The sequence below is a fragment of the Mustela lutreola genome, chromosome 6 (genome assembly GCF_030435805.1).
Source record: "Mustela lutreola isolate mMusLut2 chromosome 6, mMusLut2.pri, whole genome shotgun sequence".
Lineage (NCBI taxonomy): Eukaryota > Metazoa > Chordata > Mammalia > Carnivora > Mustelidae > Mustela > Mustela lutreola.
Genome location: NC_081295.1, coordinates 26,458,465 through 26,480,655, shown reverse-complemented (window position 1 = coordinate 26,480,655; position 22,191 = coordinate 26,458,465). Strand labels below are relative to the sequence as shown.

The 22,191-nt window shown below is 42.1% G+C and overlaps 1 protein-coding gene across 3 annotated transcripts in view; it reads right to left on the bottom strand.

The window, feature by feature from the left end:
• The window catches only part of BVES (blood vessel epicardial substance), a 37,733-nt gene that overhangs the window by 7,542 nt on the left and 8,000 nt on the right, over positions 1-22,191 (bottom strand). For all 3 annotated transcript variants that reach the window (XM_059176981.1, XM_059176982.1, XM_059176984.1), the window contains exons 4-7: positions 19,209-19,396; positions 18,364-18,472; positions 11,798-11,965; positions 10,735-10,876 (exon numbers count right to left, since the gene is read on the bottom strand). In XM_059176981.1, the coding sequence (XP_059032964.1) occupies positions 10,735-10,876; positions 11,798-11,965; positions 18,364-18,472; positions 19,209-19,396 (607 nt within the window). The remainder of the gene's footprint in view (positions 1-10,734; positions 10,877-11,797; positions 11,966-18,363; positions 18,473-19,208; positions 19,397-22,191) is intronic.

The following is a 22,191-nucleotide window of genomic DNA, read 5'->3' as shown; positions in this document are numbered from 1 at the left end:
TGACTTGCAGAGTCTCTAACTCTATCTTACTTCGTTTCTCAGGAACTCAACGCACTTTTTAGAGCCATTCATGCTCACATATCCACACAATTTTTCTACTTTGTACTCAGAAGCTAAAGCAAAGGCCACCTGGAGAGCCTGTGAAAGAAAGACTCGTGGCGGGGGGCTGTGGTGTTAGAACTTCTTCCTCACAGGAAGTGGGCCGCCTCGGCAGGATCACATTATGGCAGGATGGAGGGCTGGCCCTGCCCGGCCCGCAAGACTGCGTGTTCCCGCTAACGTTCTCACAGGATCCTAGATTCACTCCCATTTCAGGCTCCGGGGCTGGGTTAGAGCGCACAGGCCCCTCCAGTCCCAGTTCCCAGAGCAGCGCGCCCTACAGCCCTTCCTCCCTGCCGCAGATGCGCCGGAGGGCAGCGGGCACCGGGCCTGTCAGTAACCACGGGAAGCTACCCGGAGCCAGCTGGCAGCCTGACCCAGGAATCAGGGTCGCAGAGAAGGCTCACACTTTGTCCCAACCTCAGCTGGCCTGGGTCTCCTCTGCCACTGAAGGCCAAGGGTGACAGTCACCTGGTCTACCTGCAGATCTGGCACTGCTGTGGCCAGGAGGAAGTCGGGCTCTGGGGAGCAGGAGCTCACTTGCCCACACCTCCTGCTCTCCAGCCTCCGTGGGGGACCCACCGGTTCGGCGGGAAGACCCAGTCACTGTCACTGTGCTGTTAGAGGTAAGCTCTTGGTCCACTAATACAGCTAAGCCCAATTTGGAGTGTGAACAACAACAAAAACTCCAAAAACTATAAAAAAAGAAGAGAGAACGTTCTGCTTCAAGGATACTATCTTACATTTCCCAAGTTGAACATGAATAAATTCTTTCTACAAGTTTGCCTGGTTTTTCATTAATTTTATGCACCAACACATCATCAGAAATTTGCCCAGGAGGGGCTAAACCTACCTAGATAGACGAGCACGAGGACAGGAGAGAGGAAGATATTGAGCTTATCTTTAGTTAAGTGCATTTTCAAATTACTTTTGTCCCTCAAGGTCATTACTATGAGGTACGTGACCTCCGTAGGATGCTTTACTTTTCATTTACTCCAAATTCTAGGCAGACTAATAATTCCATATCCATAAATTTTCCAGAAATCTGGTTTCTACCCTTCCTTTAGTAAAACCGCTTTTACAGTTGGGAAACAGAAGTGGTTAACTATATCCTTTGGTATTTATTATAATGAAAAAGAGATAATTAACATTATTTTTTGCTGTTAGCTATAATCATCTTCTACTTGGCTCTGGGTGCCAATTTACAGTTTATTATAAAAGTATGTAAAACAAATAGTCGCAGGCTGAACCGCAATCCAGATTTATCAGGTGTGAAATTGTTAAACAGTTATGTCAAGAGTTACTGTTGCTGGGGGATGTTTCATATCACACCAAGCGGCAAAAAAAATCTTCTGTCAGAAAGACTTCTCCATCCCTCCCATGGATCCCAGGCACCCAGAAGGCACAGCCAGCGGAGTGGCATTTCCTCTGAGCTGTACACCACTTTCGGTGTGTGCAGCTGAGAGAGAGAACAGCAATCCTGAGGGGAAGAAAGAAAAACTCAAACTCAAGAATATGAGCTTTGAGCGTGTGTAGAAGACAGAGGCTTAGCAGTAAGAGCCCCTGAACCAAACAGTGGACCCTTCCACTCCTGTCAGATCACAGGGCGGGACAGCACTGTGGATGCCCACCGGAGGATTTGGATCTGGAAAGTCGAGGCTCTCCTCAGCTGACCCATTCAGCGGCTTGTGCAGGATCCCCCCTGAGGAGGAGTCAGTGTGGCTCCTGCAGGCTGTTCCCTGCCAGGGGAAGGTAGTCAGGGGCCTCTGTGAGGACAAGCTTAGCCTGCCCCACCAGACCCTTTCCTGCCTTCCTCAGGGACTGAGTCAAAGAACTGCGGGAAGCCTTTATACAGGCAGACCACGGAGATCTTACCTAACAGTCAAAATTCTAGTATCCAAAGTAGTGAGAAATTAGGTAAGAGAAATTCCCTTTGACAGAATTCTGTCCTTATTAAGCTTCTTCTGTTTCAGTGTGCTTCTAATTACTTGAGGGCCCAAGGGCGTCTCTTAGCAAGTCAAAATAAACAGACATATTTTTGGGGCTTAAATCCAGAGTGAAAGTCACACCTGTTCGAGAGAATGAACAGGCAACCTCAGGTTGGATCTCCAAATAAATATAAAAACCCAATATGAAATTTGTCAAGTGACTTTTCTCTCAAGAAGATTAAGATACTCAATTAAGATGCTCAATTTTTATAAAGAGGGAACACTTTTGTCAACTATCTAATACAATGTTATATGATTTTTCCCCCTTTATTCCATTATCTTTGATGACATTTTCCTCACTCCTTTCAAATTGCTCTTATTTTTATTATGTTTAACCATCTGGCCAAATGTTTTAGCAAGTAATTAAAAACCTTACAAAGGGTTTAGAATTTTAATTAGGTTATACAATTTTTGATGAATGGGGATAGGAAAGGATTTAATGGCTTCATGGCTAGAGAGGATTATCATCTCTTTTCCTGCCTTCCTTATGTATATCATAAGATTTTTTTAAATTGAAGAGACTGAGTTTGGATTGAAACTTTCTGAAAAATAATGAAGAAGGGTAGGTATAGCTTTTGTCCTTAATTCCCTTAGAGAAACGAAGGCACCAGCATTGAGGGACCCAACCAAAGAAATGTACAAGTTATGGGAAATAGGTTGGAGAGAGTTAGTGGTTCCCATGAGGAGGTTTTCTCAGCCCAACAGGTCATTTGCAGATCAGTGGCTAATGACCACATGGGTGGTCAGGGTGTTGAGCTGCCCGGCAACAGGGGTGAACAGCCGAGGAACCATGGCATCCTGCAGCCCCTTCCTGCCCACAAGGAGAAAGCTGTAACATCATCGGGTGGTGAATAAACTCAAGGGGATGGGGAAGGCAGTTCCTGGGGGCAGCTGTGCACAGAATGCAGACAACAACTCGTCTAGGATGAGATAGAATGGAAGGTTCTGTGAGGAAGTTTTCTGAGAAAGGGGGATACACCATTGATGTACTGAGAGAGTACAGACAGAAGAAAATGCAAGGATGGGGAGAAAGAAAGGCAACTAGAAATACCGATAAAGACAAAAAGCAGTATGATAAGGCACGGTTCAAATATGAAAAAGTGCTTAAAGACTTTAAGAAGAAACAAACTGGATTTCAGTTAAAAGACAGAATGAATAAGAAGCTAGAAGATACTAGGGACATGGTGAATAAAATGGATCCCAAAGCAAGACAATAAAAACCCTCCAGGGAGAGCAAGTAAAAAGTATGAAGTAAACTGTGGCATGATTTTCTGTTTTTTTTTTTTTTTTTTTTTTTAAGATTTTTATTTATTTATTTGACAGAGAGAGATCACAAGTAGGCAGAGAGGCAGGCAGAGAGAGAGAGAGAGGAGGAAGCAGGCTCCCTGCTGAGCAGAGAGCCCGATGCGTGACTCGATCCCAGGACCCTGAGACCATGACCCGAGCCGAAGGCAGCAGCTTAACCCACTGAGCCACCCAGGCGCCCCATGATTTTCTGTTTTATATGAAAAGAGAATCTATTTGAACCTGATATTAGAAATAGTCTCCTTTGAACAGAATAGGTAGGAATCATGACGTTATAACCAAAAAGAAAGAAATGTAGTCTCAGTCCATTATTTGGTTCTGAATAAAGCATAATAATGTCAACATTGTTTATTTGCTTAAACTTTGCAAAGCAAATCATAGAGAAAGCAAGAAGACTTAATTGTTGTTGCAAAAGAGAGTAGAGTGCGTAATACCACTGAATTGTACACTTAGATATGGTTAAGATGGTAAATTTGATGTTATGAGTATTTTATGACAACAAAAGTATTTTGGAAAAAAAAAGAAATAACAATAAAAATATATGTTTATAAAAAATAAAAAAAGAAATAACAGAATATACTTGTTATCAATTGTGATTGTTTAAAAGTTAAGGAAGAGACCTACAACAATGTAAAGGTAGAAGAGGAAAGAATAAGAAAGGGTAGGGGCACCCAGGTGGCTCAGTGTGTTAAGCCTCTGCCTTCGGCTCAGGTCATGATCCCAGAGTTCTGGGATCAAGCCCTGCACTGGGCTCACTGTTCCACAGGGAGCCTGCTTCAGGACTAGATCCCAGGACTCTGGGATCATGACCTGAGTCGAAGGCAGACTCACTTAACAGACTGAGCCACCTAGGCTACCCTTAACTTGTTAATTTTTAAATTTTTTATTAAAAGTTTAAATGTGTAACTAGAGGGGCGCCTGGGTGGCTCAGTCAGGTAAGCAGCTGCTCTCGGCTCAGTCACGATCCCAGGATCCTGGGATCAAGCCCTGTATAGGGCTCTCTGCTCAGTGGGGTGTCTGTTTCTCCCTCTGTCCCCCTACCCTGACTTGTGGGCTCTTGCTCTCAAGTAAACAAGTAAAATCTTAAAAAAAAATGTGTATCTGTATAAAATCCCTATACTATCATTTTACAGAGAAAACACTGTGAGGATAGAGGACAGTGAATGGATTGGTGTCTTTGGAGACAGAGAGCACAGTCCCTGCTGGCTGGGGGACCAAGGACTCAGAGGACATAAATGTCATACTTCTCAACCCTAAATGGGAAAAACACACCAACCTTCCTGGGTGGGTTGACGATGATATAAGAACGTGTATTAACGTGGTAAAGGTGCGTCAGCTCTGATGGCAGGGGCTGAACATCCCTAAACAAAGGTACACTCCCCAGTGGATACGGATATGCATAGGGTCAAAAGTAAAACAAGAACTTAAATTCAACACTTCTTTGTTTCAGAGCTAGCCCAGGGGCCCTGACCCCGTTACTTAGCCTCCCTAAGCTGCTCCTTACTAACGTACAAAGTGGGGACACGGCTTTTCTCTTGCCATCTGGGTGGGTCTGAGAAGTGTTCCCTCAGTAGTTCTGCTGCCTGATCCCATCTCCTCTCGACTTCTCCACACGATTCATGTCAAGGGTGTTGTTTATTGGTCTACAGCGGTTGTGGGGTGAATGGAATATAAATCGAGTTGAACAGGTTATTTCATGAAACCAGCCTTGAAACTGAGAATGCTATATTGGGTTTTTGTATCCTTCCAGGTAAATAAATGGATAAGATAGAGGACAGAAACTCTTTATGTCAGATATGCTGCTCTTCTTTGCAGGTAAGACCACCAACCAAAGGCAAGCTCACTTAAGGCATATTTGTGTGACCAGGTCACCTGAAATTAAGAGAGCGTCCAGAACACCATCTTGACAATAATAACAAAAAACATCTTAAACCTTGCTCTAAGTATTTTACAGTGTGTCTTTTTTTTTTTTTTTAAGATTTTATTTATTTATTTGACACAGAGAGAGATCACAAGTAGGCAGAGAGGCAGGCAGAGAGAGAGAGGGAAGCAGGCTCCCTGCTGAGCAGAGAGCCCGATGCAGGGCTCGAACCCAGGACCCGGAGACCATGACCTGAGCCGAAGGCAGAGGCTTTAACCCACCGAGCCACCCAGGAGCCCCTTTCACAGTGTCTTTAAAATTCATACATTTTAATTATAATTTCTGAAAAAAAAAAAAACATGGTTTAAAATAAAAGCTATCCAAGACAAGTTCCAATGGAATGCATTTTCTATAATGCCTCCGGACTTAAGAAACAAACAAACGAACAAACCACACAATAGGTTATTTAACCCTAATTAACCAAAATAAAGTTCTACAACTTTTAAGGGAACAGAATACGGTCTCCCGTTGTCATGACGACGTCTGTGCCCAGCACCGCTCGTCAGTGATGCACCTGCCAATTCCAATCAATCTGTGTTTTCTGCATCACACGTAGGAGCTAAACCTCATAAGCAGGAGAAAATGGCAAGGCAGCCTGGTGAGGCCCTCGGGGCAGGAGCGGAGAGAAGGGAGCTTGTAGCCACGTGAGGACACACACTCCTTCCCACATGCCCTGCCCTGCTCATCCTTTCTGGTCCTTCTGCCTCACCAGCACGCTTCCCAAACACGAAACGAGTAAGTGAAACCACGGGAAACTGAAAGGGAGCTGAGTGGATTACGGGCCACTGAGTAAATGGGAAGGAAGCAATTTTTCTCAGACTTTCTCATTACTTTCTTGTCTTTAAATGATAATTTGATGTGGAATACACAGTCTGCATGGCAAAGAGTAGAGATCTTGCTCTGGATTTAGGGTTATCTGATATCGTAAAAATAGAGTGCAATGTAAAAAAGTGGGATCAGCACCCATTTTTTTTCATGCTTTCACCAGAATCTACACAGGCCCAGAGATCTACCTACCAGTGAATGGAAAATACAAGAAACCATCATGGGGCTGCACTCAGCAAAATTCCAGACTATAGGGAGGACACTTACTCCTCACTGCTCAGAGAGTGGTTCAGGGGACAGCCACGTCAGCACCCCTGGGGCACTGGTTAAACAGGGGGACGCCAGGCCCTTTTCTAGTCTTCTGCATCAGAATCTATAATAAAGTCTCTAAGTGATTCATATTCACAATTATATTTAAGAATCAAGATTCTGTTGGACAAACAAGACAAGACAAAACAAAAATGCAAAAACAGAGAGAGAGAGAGATGGAGGGGAAGCCCAGAGATTCAGAGACTTTCAACCAAATGGAATGGGTACATGCTGATCAAATATACATATAATATTACAATATACCATATACAATAAATATACAAAATACATGTAATTTTTATAGAGCAGCAATGCTTGTAATTCTGAAAGACATATGAGGCCAAGTGAAAGCTAACCCAACAATAAACAACTGGAGGACATTACTGGATAATTTAAATGTTCCTATGGTGAACCCCGCATACAATGAAGAAAGCAAAAATTTTCATCAAAATGGGAATCAACGGGTCTGTGAAAACCGATCTGCAGCACTACTTGGTCATAATGGAGGAATTTGGTGGGGTGCGGGGGTGGTAGGTTTCTCCAGTGAGGTAGGTTGCAGGAGAAAGAAGTGATTTGGGGGTAAGCACAGCCTTCTCACTGAGGACAGGTGGCCCCTTCAGGAAAGGCGTAGGTATACTAATAGTGACTGTGTCTTGCTGCAGAGTCGTCAGGTGTAGATGAAGGAATGGGAGCGGAAGTGACGGGTAAACTATAACGCGCCAGTCAAGTGTTACACACATATTTTGGTCTTTTCCTTTTAAAACAGAGAGGCAATGTGTTCAAGCAGTATGGCTTGGACAGGACACCTAGCTCTGTATCTCAGAGCTTCTCCCTGTGCAAATGGAACAAGTGAGTAAGCGTCCAGATTCCTAATTCCCTCGGGTATAAAATGAAGTAATACTTAGACCCAAGCTACTGTCAAAACGCTTGCTTTCCCTCCCGCCTCAGGGGCCTTCCTGCTCAGCCCCCGCAGGATTGCTCGCACTACTTCTTCTTTTTTAAAAGGTTTTATTTATGCATTTATTTGACAGAGTGAGAGAGCACGAGCGTGGGGGCGGGCAAAGGGCAGAGGGAGAGGGAGAAGCATAGTCCCCGCTGAGCAGAGAGCCCGATGTGGGGCTCGATCCCAGGACCCGGAGATCATAACTTGAGCCCAAGGAAGTCGCTTAACCGACTGAGCCACCCAGGCGCCCTGCATGTGCTACTTCTAAGTGGGAGCGTTCAGAGCCATCACATGATTCCGCCGTCACTGCCTTCCCCTGCCTGGAGGGCGGTCATCCAAACAGCGGCTGCTCTTTGCATCCGAGTCTCAGGAGGACATGGGCCTGGAGTAGCACCCGGGTGCACTTGCGTCAGAAAGCAGCCCCTTCCTCCCAGCCAGAGATCTGGGAGGCTGTTAGTGCTGTGTCATCTAGCAAAAACCCACTATACCTTGCCGTGCGGGGTTAGAGGACTGCATGTGATTATGTCCAGAGATGCTAAAAAAACAATAGCTACCGCCACCACAAATGTTTGTTCCCGTCTCTCCTTAGCATTCGTGAAGCTGCCTCTGCTGCTGAGAGGAGCGGCCGTAGTTGCCCCCTGTGCCCATCAGATTCTCGGAATAAAGCTCACTTGTTTGAGGAAACTCACATTTACTAAGACTTCCCACGTGCTCCAAAAGTGGTAAGCCGAAGTCATATGAGATTGGTTCTGTATTCTCTGTTTTATAAGAAATGTCATCTGTGGGGCCCCTGGGTGGCTCAGTGGGTTAAAGCCTCTGCCTTCGGCTCAGCTCATGATCTCAAGGTCCTGGGATGGAGCCCCTGCATCGGGCTCTCGGCTCAGCAGGGAGCCTGCTTCCCCCTCTCTTTCTGCCTGCCCTCTCTGCCTACTTGTGATCTCTGTCTGTCAAATAAATAAATAAAATCTTAAAAAAAAATGTCATCTGTAATATGGGAAAGTTGATAGCATATTGATGGGTCTGGCAGACAAAACACAAACAAGAAACCCAGACTTCAGGAGTTCTGAGCTAAAACCTAAGAAAGAGAAACCAGAACTAACTGGTTTTTGACAAATCAGAGGCGAGGATGAATGAAAGAATTCATAGTTAGTGTCAGTGCGGTGCTCAAGGACCGATGTCTTCCATTAAACTGCAGGAAGTGAAGGCAAGAAACTCAGAACAGGGATTAGTCAAAGGGAAGTAGGGATGAGCAGGACTTTGTTGCGTGATTCACACACACCACACTCAAACCCACACGTACCAGTTCCACAACTAATAATCATTAGTGCAAGATTTGAACACCACACGGGTGATCAAGCCACCTGGTAATATAGGTTTCTGGTGCCACAAACAGTACAAGTGTGAATCGTGAACACGTGTTTTTATTCTGTTTAAACAACATACTCTAGATAAATTTTTTCTGACATGTTATCTTATTCCCAAAAGATTTAGCTTATACAATAAAATACAATAACAACAACAACAACAACAACAAAAATAACAACTTGGGGCGCCTGGATGGCTAAGTTGGTTAAGTGTCAGCCTTCTGCTTGGGTCGTGATCCCAGGGTTCTGGGATCAAGCCACACAGTGGTGTTCCTCCTGAGTGGAGGGCCTGCGTCTCTCTCTCCCTCTGCTGTTTACCCTGCTTGTGCACAATCTCTCTCTCTCTCTCTCTCTGTCAAATAAATAAACAATAATCTTAAAAAAAAAAATTCCCTTTCTGCTGACCTTTCTTAGTATAGTAATCACTATATATGCAATTAAGATACATGCAATTATCCACCTGAAAATGATTATTAACCACCAAACTGTTTCAACAGAGCAGATAATGCATTTGATATGCTATCAGACTGGAGAGTTTGGTCAGCCTCAGTCAGTACTTTCAAAAGTTACATTAGAATAAGATACAACCATCTCCCATTTCTCATTTGTGAAATGTGAAATGATGTGACTCTCCTTTGGGTCCACAACACATTGCTCTGCCTAGACTTTGCTTTGGAAGTTTATGCCGATTCGATGGCTTTGCCAATTCCAACCCCTCGACGCTATGTGATTCTTAACATCCATAATCCAATTTGTCTACAGCATCCAAAGATACAAGATCATTTACATAAGCATTTAGTATTGTTGAATGTGTATCTGGATTTCCTTAAAAGTTACTTTGGACTAACACACAATTAGAAACATCAATAGTTTTTTGTTTTATACAATGGAAGAATTCATCTTTTTGTTATTTCAAATGAATTTGTTCAAAGTTCTGCTTAGACTTCCATTCTTGGAATAATTCTTAAAATAATTTAGTTTCTCTCATATTATTTACTAATCTTCAACATCTGTTTCTTAAAGTGTTCCTTACTTAAGATGTTTTAAAATGATCTAACCTACAGCACAATCTTGGAAAACCTGCCTGTCAGTGGCTGTGTGTGAAGGAAGTAACTCATGGGGTGTTGGGTGTTGGGTGGTCTCCTTCATCTTCAGGAACATCCCAGCACCCAATCCCCTGTTAACTCTTGGGGCTCACATTGAGATAACCAGTCAGCAGTAAAACACTCAGCCTTTGTTTCCTATCATTTTCTTTTTTTATCAAACATTTATCAATTTTATTTCTGATGGATATTTTGGTTTGCTCCAGAATTTTGCGATTGTAGAAAAATGCTGGAATGAATAGCACTTAATGTGGTATTATTCGCCATTGTGCATATTCATAGGGTAACACTCTAGTGGTAAAATTTTGTGTCAAAACCTGTGCACATTAAATTTTAATAGACATGTCCTATTTCCATAGAGGTTGTACCCCTAGCCTCTCCAGACAGCGACAGTCAAGAATTCCTGCTTCTTGGCTGCTTTACTACCACAGTGTGCTATCAATCCGTTTGATTTTGCCAACAAAATCTTCACCAATAAAAGGGGTTATTTTGTGTTACTTATTTATTTATTTATACACATTGCGGGGTCTAGCTTTTCACGTGAACAAAAATCATGGAAACAACAAACCCGAGTATCCAGCAAACACTACGGACTCTCTCACGTTATCCCAGGGAACCAGTATTGAAGGAGAGTCCATGGCAAAACAAACCACCAAGTTCTGAAATTTGGACTAAGCAATAAGAGCTCTCGTGTTAGATTTAAGCTGAGGTGCAACATGGAAAAGGAAAAGCAACAAAAAAATTATTATTATTGTTGATACCTTCAGGTCACCCAACTGTTACTTGCAAAGCTATTTTTCCAATCACGGTTGTCATTTGTTTATTTCCAATGACATCCAGCGGAATCCTGGAAGATTCTCTGTTCGGGATAACTTACGGAGAGAGGACATGCTGGTAGTGCCCCGAAGAAACTGGTGTAAGCCATCATCGCTGTCACTGGAGCTGGCGATGCTGTTCCTCATTTCCAGCATGGAGATCTGCGTGCACAGGCTGAGCTGGTGTTCCAGCTTTTTGGCCTTCTACAAAGCAAAGGTTTAAGATTTCTGAGATCTTTGGGACTTAGGTCATGTATACCCTGTAAACAGCATTTATTTTTTCCTTGAAATAAAGAACTACCAGGTACATAGTAAGTGGCCAATAAATGTTAGCTATAACTTTTATTATAAGCTGTAACGACACATACGTTACAAAAATGTAATATACTCAGTGGCTTATTTATTAATCTAAAAGTAATAAGCACCACCTTGATTTGATAAAGGTCCTAGGCAAGAGAACTTAAAGAGAGCACACGCTCATGTGCACAGAAACCATGTTCTGCAATTTCTCTTCTGTCATCATTATAATTTCCTTCTAAGCAGACGTGGGGAAATGAAGATCACATTGCAACCTGGAGAAGATGCCTACAGCTCTGAAATTCCTAACTGCACTGCCACAGGCTCCTTCCCCTCCCTGACTAGTCACTTATGGGCTTTCTGGGAGGGGGCTTGACCATGAGGATGTCCCAAACTGGAGGACACCAGTGTTAAAATGCCAAGTTCCTGCTCACTGCAGTGACCAGTCAGCAGCCTCCCAGCTACACTGCCCTCCTGGTCGCCTCTACCCCCCCACCCCGTCCCTACCTCCAACTCACGTACTGTCTTCCTTAGACTGATTAAAAGACTCTTCGTGAGAGACCAGCACCACATCACCACAAACGGAGGTCCCTGACATTTAGCGACACCTCACCAGGTGATGGCAAATATAATAATTACAAAATATGTCCATCCTCTTGAGAAACAACTCCCTCAAAAGGTCTCTATATTATAAGCATCCCCACTTTACTTAAAACATGATGAATAAATGAAAATTCAGAAAAATAGGTATTGCATAAAGTGAGGTATGTTTCACTATACATCATTGTTTAACAAAATAAACACACTCATTAAAAAAAACCCACTTACTTTATCATTTAAGGTGGGATCGTTCAATGAATAGAGCTTATTTGTAATGTCTTTTCCTATAAGATACCTAAATATTTCATATAGAAATGGTTCTGATTCCAGAAAATAAGTTAATCTTTCTCTTGACCAGCATAAAAATCTGCAGTTATCATCTGCAATGATGGTGACCTGTCCGAGAAACAGACATAGGAAGGAAAAAGTATGTTTATGAATGATGAGTACAATAATTTTGGAGAAAGGAAGAATAGAGTAATTTAGTGAATATTATTAAAGCAATTATTTTTCATATTAGTTAAGTTAAAGCAAGATCTAGACATGCAAACTTCTATAGCTATTATAAAATCATATTTAAATTCAGGTTAAAATCAAGAAATCTACAAACCAAAAGCAAATTCTCCAAGTTTTGTTGTTGTTCTGTTTCGTGAGGTCTGGTGTGAGGTCTGGAGTAAAGTTTGTACTTATTTATTATATTAAGGACAGGAATCTCCAAAACCAGACACGTGTAGATTCAAGAAACATATCATCAGCTCTATGACTCCATAAAAAACTAATAGTCTGTACTAGACCAATGTTCCAGTTAGACATAGAATTTATGGTTAAATATTTCCTTACATCCAGATGATTACAACAGAGGTTTAAGAATATGACTTCAGGCAACAGTACTAAGGTAAGATCCCTGAGGCAAGTTATAGATGAAAGACCTTCTGCCTTGCCAACCTTGCAAACACACCCTGGTGAAGCAGAAAACTAACTCCTGTGAACTGGTTTTAGAATCCAGGCTGTTAGCTGAGGAATGTGGCTAGTGAGGGTCCTCCTCTGGGTCCTTTAGTCACAGGTATTTCTTGAGTGTGACCTTTCAGGGCTAGCCCCAGGGTACTGGGGACTCACACAGAGATCCCCCAGGATTGGGAGACTATATTGGGAGCTCAGGATTGGGAGACTATATCTTTTCCTAGAACTTTGTTCCACAGCAAAGTGGAAAATCCTGTAATTGTACCGCACAGAGCTCAAGATTTTTCAAATAACTTCTTTCTCCAGAGTGAGGGGTTATGCCCTCACAGCTCCGCGTCAGGAAGTCCTTCCTTGCACACGGGTACCCTGTCATCAAGGAGTACTCTTCCGCTGAACTCCATGTGGCACCGAAATCACAGAACCCACACTCATCTGGGGACACATCTGTCCACCAGGCACTCTTGAGAGCAGGGGCTGTGCAAGTTCATGTCTGAATGCCCAGCTCCCAACACAGAGTGGTTCTCAGTGTACATTTGTTATACGAAGGAAGTAACAACTGAACACAAGTACTGTTGAAGGCAAAAATCCATGTTTATATCCTCAGAGTTAAACCCAATCTCAGTCCAGGTAAATTCATAAAGGGTTTTTTTAATTCACGTGAAATTGTTATCTGAGCCTCAGAGCACATGTTTCCAAAGGCACCATTTCCCCTTGGTTTGTCACAAAATTAAACATAGTTTTGAGGATGAAGGGGTATTTATGTCTACGAAAAGAGAAAATGGAAAACCCAGCTTTGCAACTAACATCAATAGCTGAAAATTGACCTTTAGCAACTTACAGGGTTTGGCTACTTTAAAAAGTGGGTCAATACTCCTGGGGGAAAAATTTGTACTTATTGATTATATTAAGGGCAGGAATCTCCAAAACCAGGCACATTTGGATTCAAGAAACGCATCATCAGCTCTGTGACTCCATAAAAAACTAAATTCTACTCATTCTTTCAACACACGTCATGCACTTACTTTATACTAGACGCTGTTAAAGGCACTGACATTACAGTGTGAACAAAGAGGACAAGAGCCTTGCCCTGGGAAGCTCACACTCTAGTGAAGGAAGCTGATACCCTCGGTGGTGTCGTAATTGACAATTATGTCAAAACACAATAATTGTTTAGACAAATATAGAACAGGAGCAAGGGTAGAGACACTTCAGGGAATGACACACATACTGCCACTGAGTTTATACATTTATTGCACTTTTAAACATTTAGGTTTTTTAACATCTGTAGTAAGTGCCTCCAAATTGCCTTTCAGATAAGGCAAGTAGTAGTCTTCCTCATATTTCAGATGCCAAATGACAAGAACCAAAAAACGTATTCATGAACACATGTTGACTAGTGGTGGAATTGAGTACTTCTGACTTCGCGCCCAGACATCTTTTCCCACTAGGCCAAACCCTACCTAATGTGTCCAGTATTCAGCAACAGGATCACACTGAAAGTAATTTGACTAAGTGACCACCAGGTCGGCTCAGATTCCATTAAGAGTTTTTCATACAAAGAACAGCTGAACACAATGTCATGAAGCCTACATTCTAGTGGAGGAAGATGGTAGTAAGTAAAGACATCTGACTCCCTCACCCCCGTAAAAAATTTTCTTAAGAAGAGAAGTATAAGCTCGAGCCAGTACTGAGGAGTTCCCAGAAACACTAAGAGATGGGTAAATAAACATGAGGCCACTGAATAATATTCCATAGGAGTAATTCAAGAAAGGTGAGCACTGGGACTCACTATAGCACAGCCCTGTACCCAAGCACTGAAGAAAGGGTTAGGAGTTGGAGGTTCCTCGTTTGCCAAAGAGGTCATCCGTGGACAAGAAAGGTGTAATGCAGTAAGAAGTTAGAGGAGCTGGAAGTCATCCAGGAAAAGAAAAAGGAATCGTACCTAAGTGACATACAGTGCATTTGACTTCTTTTCAACCATTCCAACAACCTCAAGTTTCCTCAGAGGCAAAGATACTTCTGATACTATTGTTTGCTTAGCAAATACATATCTTGTTGATGGTTGAAAAATACTTTTTTTTTTTTTTAAGATTTTATTTATTTGTCAGAGAGAGAGGAGCGAGAGTGACCACAAGCAGACAGAGAGGAAGGCAGAGGCAGAGGGAGAAGCAGGCTCCTGGCTGAGCAAGGAGCCCGATGCGGGACTCGATCCCAGGATGCTGGGATCATGACCCGAGCCGGAGGCAGCCGCCCAACCAGCTGAGCCACCCAGGCGTCCCTGAAAAATACTTTAAACCTGTGCAAATTATTATTAAATTTAGATTTAGCAATAGGATTCAAATAATAAGCTATACCTACAGTTTGTGTGAGTATCTTGTAAGTCCCTTAGTGCAGGCATTTGATTGGAAGTACGTGGCTATTAGCATATTGATGGAGGTCATTTTACACGATGGCTAATGCTTCATTTCTGCCAAGTAGATATTTGTGTTTAATGACTTCCTGTCACAACAGCCAAGTAAAACATATTTTAATGAGGAATTTCTATAAAGCAATATAAGAATTTTTAAAGCTTCTGTAAAATAAATTCACTCGTCAAGTCATTTGGGTACCTCAGGAGTACCATGCTTCAGTTCTGGGGAAGGATTTTATTGAGGACATAAACGCAAGCATGGCAATGGGAGATACAAAAGGATTTCTTTCAGGGAGAGGAAGGGACGAAGTGTTTGCCTCAGGTTTGCCTTGATTACATCAAGGCATTAGGCCTGTCCCTCCCTTTAGATTCTACACCCTCACAGAACGGGAAGACATTACACAGGAACAAGGGTGTCTCGGGGAATTGCCACATGTGTCAGGATTGGAAACAGCTGTTCAAGAGTATGACTGCTTCACAGTCTTCAGGGGAGAATTTGTTATTTTTCTTCACGTATTTTATAACATTTCGCACATCAGGAACTTGAAAAGGTCCTAGGACTCATCTGTTCAACCAATGCTTAGAGTTCTCCTAAGCACCAGAATATAGCAGGGTCAAAGCTGGTAGATCAACAGGCTTCACAGCTTAGCCAAAATATTTATTTAACACTAAGATAAAGTCTGGCTTAAATACAGGTGAAAATTTGGGTGCCTGGGTGGCTCAGTGGGTTAAAGCCTCTGCTTTCGGCTCAGGTCATAATCTCAGGGTCCTGGGATCGAGCTGCGCATCGGGCTCTCTGCTCAGCAGGGAGCCTGCTTCCCTCTCTCTCTCTGCCTGCCTCTCTGCCTACTTGTGATCTTTCTCTCTGTCAAATAAATAAATGAAATCTTATAAATACAGGTGAAAATTTAGTGTTCATTGATTTCGTGAGGGCTGGGGTCTCTAAGACGTTCTTCTTCCCCTAAAACCAATAAAGCTTTGGTTTTCAGGCTTCTTAGCACAGCATATGCAACTGACCAGGGGAAAGCAACAGTGGGAGACAGAATATAAAAGATAAATGTGAAAAGGGCAAAGCTCACTTGACATAAAACAGCTGCACGAAGAAGAAACCAAACACAAGAGACTACTTCTGCCTTTTGTAATAAAGATACCCAAGAGGCTCTCAAGAGTTCTAAGCAGCAACTTTGGTGGGTAAGGACCAAAACGGCACCTGTGAGTTCCGGCTCTGAATCTGTTTCTCAGCTCTGTCCCTGTGCCTCTCATAACGGTCATACGTGCACCCAGACAACATCTGCTGCGCAAGCTTGAGAGGCAGTCACTGAGCCCACTTGCCTTTCTTTTCTCTTTCCACCCTCTTTCTTAATTCATTACTACCCTTTCCAAAGAGGAATTTAAAGAAATAAAAATTCAAAGGTAGGAGCTCCTTTTCAGAATATTTTGAGTTGTTCAGAATTAAAGAAAAGCGAAGTAGCAGGTACAAGCATGTACGTGGAGGAGAGTGGGCACTGACACTGTCAAATGTCCCCTGCTACGGGCACAGGTGGTGACGTCAGAGCAGGCTCCGTGTTTCACTGGGGAGCTTGCTTCAGAAAGAGGCACTGCATACTTCTACCCAGATGTGCAACAGCTATTTTTACTCCTGAGTATCTGCCAATGGGAACATTTTGTGAACAATCAAAACACAAGCTCTCCCAAGGGTTTGCTTGGAGGGAGCCTGTTTCAACTGTGCAGGACACAGGTTCCGTGATGCTAAAGTGGTATTTATCCACTGGCCAATCAGAAGATGTCACACCACCTCTGTGCAAACAAAAGATGGCTGGTGTTGGAAAGGCTGAATAAATATCCTTTCCTAGCTATAATACCTCGATCTTGGTCATGATTTTGGGATCTCCACAGCAATTATCAAGAACATTTCTCAACTACCAAATCCTAATCCCTAGTCCCCAAGAAGAAACCAGCTCGTGGTAGGCTTTCCTTTTTGTTAACTTAATTAAACTATAATTTGATGTCCAATGGAGAAGACAGCACGTGTTCATATGCCTGACCTCTCAGGTAGCACTGCTTCTAGAAACAAAGAGGGGTCTGTTTTCACTCCCCCCTCCAAATTCCAGTCTCTTCAGGGTTATCCAGAGAGTGAGTTATTGTGTAATGTTCCTTGTTATTCTACACAGAGAAATGGATGCAAAAGATAAATGGGCTTTGGAAGAAGAAATTGTAAGGAGGGCAGGTGAAAGGAAAGAGGAAGAGGGGCCTTGTACTCGTTTGTAGATGGTGGTGATGAAAGACACAGTAAGAACATAGGTCTCAGTGCACGGCTGACCCTCTCAAACACAAGGTGAGAGTGTAACTTCGAGAAGCCATGATATAGCACGAACTTGCCATTTCTGTATCTCAAGTTCAGCCAGCTTGGGAACAGTGCTACACCCCGTCAATGAACTTGCATGAGACCTTGTAGTAAATACATGTAACTTGCGCAGGTCGTGCAATTATTCAGACCTGTTACTCAGGTGGCAGAGGAGTGGGGCAGGGCCTCAACCATATAAGCTCGATTAAACTCAACCGTATGTCTGTCAGTTTTCCCTTTTATCTCCATGTGGCCTCCCAAAGTGTATGTCACCCAAATTGAGGTAAGAAATATGATGTGTCATCAAGAAACCCTGACATTCCCTCCCTGCGGTGATAACCTCCCTTCTATTCCATTTCCTACTTACACACATTTATACTCCTGCTCAGGATCTTCTCAGGTATTTCCTTATTGCTGTTTCCCTGGAGGCTGAGACTGAAGGGAACTCTCCCCCAGTTTCTTGGTTACTCTCCTATCAGGTAAGTGGGGAACAAAATAGGAGGGCTGGATGCTTACAGAATAAAAACAAAATGCCACATGATGGAGTAATTTTTAGCCATAAAGAACTTCATCTTTTGTCCTTAAGGTAGTCATTAAATATAAAAGAGCAAAGTCATTAGTTTTTTCAGAAGGATTAATTAAAGATGATCTCTAGGGCAAAGCCGGCTTCTATTTTTTTTTTCCCAGTAAAAGTAACCAATCACATGTTTTAGGAACAACTGAATATCTACAACTGGCATTTTCCTTTCTTCCCATAATCAAAGCACTAGATGTTTTCTACAAAAAAATTATAAAAATTCCAATAGACCAAAAGGAAGAAAATAAAAAAGTAGCCAAACTCACAACCCAGAAATAACAGTGTGAACACTACAGTCAAAGTAGTTTATATCTTCCTAGACCTCTTTTTATGCACGTAGCGATACTATTTTTTTAAGTTTTATGAAAATGGGGTCATGCTATATGTATATGTACCATATGGTAATCTCTTTTTTCAATAGATCACTTTTCTATCAGTATCTTTTGGATTTCAAATGAGACAAGAACTAGTTCCAATCTTCTGAAAATCATGACAAAACATACCTGGAATTTTTCACCTTTGTGCATCTGAGTTGATCTAAATTCAGGAGAATCTATAAAGGCACAGGGGTAAATGTTATGCAGAAAATGTCCTCGATAGGAAACCTTCATTCTGATAACAGAAATTAATATTAATAAACACATAATATTTCACAAATAACATTCTGGTCTTTAATATTACGTGTTGACATTTTGTACTGAAGTTTTAAAGACTCCATAGAGACAAAAAATAATTCTAAGCATAAATATTTACTTCAATATAAATTTCATCAACAAGAAAAAAATAAAAGACAGGTTCCACTACTGAGAAGACATGTGCCTTCCCATGGATGTCATTACCCATATAGCTAGAGTAACCATAAATTTATTACTCAAAATCAGATACTTTTGAGAAGGAAAGGGTTGATATTAATAATTATGCCGAAACAGTATATAGTGACTCTCTCCTCACAAGGCTGATGTTCCTAGAAGTTGTATTTTTGTGATATTCAAAAAATAAACAAATCACTTGGGAAACAAGCACATGCTTGGAAGTTTAATGCCTAACTTAAACCTACTTCAATGTTGACTCATTAACTTAAAGGGAAAAAAGAAAAAACGGTCAGTAAAGATTCAAAATGTTCACAGGTGGAAATCCTAACATCCACAAGATTCCACGCGGTCAATTCTATGTAACTCTAACCTGTTGCTCTGTACTATTCTAAAATGCAGTCATAAAATGGGATTTTACCACCAACAAACTCTGTGACCTGAAGATCTGCATGGTTCCCTTCCAGTCATTCCCTCCTCTGGGGGACATGAGAAGACTCCAGGCGATCTGGGAATTTCAATTTCCAGAGCACACTTACTTCCCCTTCAGAAGGATACTCAGACGGTCATCAACTGAGGTTTTATCCTCTGCAGCATACGTCTGGCCCTTTTTTAAGGTTTGGATCATACAAAACTGGCCGGTTAATCTTCTGAACAGATCTGGAGGCACACGGAGTGGTTCAAACAGTCGGCGGTAGATGCCACTGAGTTCCTTCTCAATCTTTACCTGAAATGCAGCAATGACCAGATGCTGCCATAACACAGCCACAGCGGAGCACTGGCTTCTGCCGTCTCGATACAGGCTTGAGAAGAAACAGATCTGCAACGCGCACCATGGCCCTTCTGCATTTCATTCAATGGACTCATACACAGACAGGAAGCAATGGCATAAGCTTAGATGCTCAAAGGGCACTTTTGCAGTTAACTCCAAGAGCATATGGAAAAGATTTGCACTATTGATCACATCTCTTCCCATGCACTGCAGAGCAGCTGTGGAGGTTTTGAATGTTAACCACAACATAGACCTTTCCAATCTTAGCATTTCCTTAAAATAACACAGAACCATTTTGTCTTTATAACAATTTTGTTTCACAGAAAGAAATTTCGTGAACTTTTCAATGTTATCGCAAAACATTAGCACATAAAATAGGGATCAACTTGGGAGAGATCTATGAAAATACATGCATTAAGCATTTTGCCTATTCTAAGTATTGTTTAATGCATCACAGTAGGAAAACAAACATCCACAGCTGCGATCATTGCTTCTGATTTATTTATTCTGAAGCCAAGCAAAGAGAGTAAAAGGTTTTGGTGTAGCAATTTCTTCTTAAAGTAAAATACTCTGTAGAACAAGAGCCCGCCGAATTAAGTCTGGCTGTTGGAGGGAGGGAAAAGCAAAATCGCTGAATCACCTCTGCTGTTAGATAAGACCCAGGTCACACGCCATACTGGGGCCCAGCATTAGTCTGGGAAAACTGGAAAGATGTGAATGAACTTTGGGACTCAAAAGATCATCTGTCCCAATGAAATCCACGACAGCCACACTCTAAAGTTTATAGATCCACATCATGATGGCCACTCAGATGTCTCTACAGCCTTTGCGATGCTCTTGCCATGTTCATTTTTTTTTTTTTTTTTTTTTATTAATTTGACAGAGAGAAATCACAAGTAGACAGAGAGGCAGCCAGAGAGAGAGAGAGAGAGAGAGGGAAGCAGGCTCCCTGCTGAGCAGAGAGCCCGATGCGGGACTCGATCCCAGGACCCTGAGATCATGACCCGAGCCGAAGGCAGCGGCTTAACCCACTGAGCCACCCAGGCGCCCTTGCCATGTTCATTTTAACAAAGAACCGGCACTGATACTTTTCAAGAAAGTAGGCTTATAATACAAGAAGAAACAAAAACACAGATACTGTGTAAGTGTTTTTACCTGATGCTACTGCCATCACCACATCAGCAACTTCTAAACCTATGATCAGAGCTTGGGGCTCCAGCAAGTTCTGATAGAAATTATAATCCTCATTATCACTACCATCTACCTCCTCTACCTCAGAGTTCTAGTAATGAGGATTTAAGATAGTTTACTCACAAATATGTCCTACTTTCGAGATACACACTAGCCTATGTGACCTAGTAATAAACACAGGAACTGAATCTAAAACTCAAATTCATAATCTGCTCATTCTGCAAGTCTTAGCTCAAGTCCCAATTCCTTCATGAAGCCTTCTTAATTCTTCTTGTGAAAGCTATCACTCATCACGTGTTTTTCTGAGCACTTGTTATGTGACAATCATGGCTGACAGGAATTTGAAAAACAACCTTAAGGTGGTAGATGATACTGTTATTTCCAAGTAATTGCTTCTCCCATCCCTGGTGAAAGGATTATTCATTCCCTGACCCCAGCCCATTCCCACACTATCACTCTTGCCCATTTTGTTTGCTTTAGCCAATGGAGTGTGAATAAAACTGATGTTATGTTCCTTCTGTGGAGAAGTTTTAAGAGACGCCAGGTCTTTCTCTGTTGTTCTCTTGTACTTTTTTCTCTGCCATGAGAACACATGTCTCAACAGAAGCTGCTGCTTCAGCAGAGACCCTGGAATGAAGACACAGCCCAGAATCACAGCTGACACACAATTGCTAGAGTCCACGTATAAGGTGGGTGAGAGAAAGGACCTGTCACTGAGACTTTCAAGTTGTTTATGACACAGGGGAACCTAGAGAGAACTCATATAGTAAGCAAAATGGGCTGGGTTGCAATGTTTGAGGTTACACTTTAGTAGAATGCCCATTACTTGTATCATCTATATCATTCGATCATTTCCTGTGAAATGTCTTGTTTTCTGTGCACATGTCTGGCACTGAACATGAGGACAAGACCTGTATCTTTTACCTTACTTAATAATTGTGTGTATTTTGAACCATTAGTGTGTACTTTGAACATTAGTAAACAGGGAGTGATTTCTAGAAGCCACACTGCTTTCGTATCCTATTTACATCTTTTGGTTCTTGGAATGACCAAGGAAACACAACAGGATGTTGAGAAAAAGGTTAAATATTAGTGTTTTGGCAATACCCTCCCAAAATGATGATTTTCTTAAATGAATATTTTGGGCATAATGTAATGAAAAAAATAAAGTCATTACATTTACAAAATAGCAGGAACTATTTGTAAATCATTAGTATGTTCAAGGAAGTTGCCCATGAGTAATTAATTTTACAGCTGGGCAAAGATATTTCTAAGTGACATTTAAAAATCAATAGACAAAAGAAATAATGAGTTATATGACAAAAAATGTTCTCTCATGTGTAAATTGCCTTAATGATGTAAAAAATTTTAAAAAACTCTTTTGTAGGGGTGTCTGGGTAGCAGAGTTGGTTGAGTACCCGAACCCTTGGATTTGGCTCAGGTCATGACCTTGGGGTTGTGGGGTGAAGCCCTGTGTGGGACCTCTGCTGAGTGCGGAGTCTGCATGAGACTCTCTCCCTCTCCCTCTGCCCCTCCCGCCTGCTCTCTCTCTCTAAAAT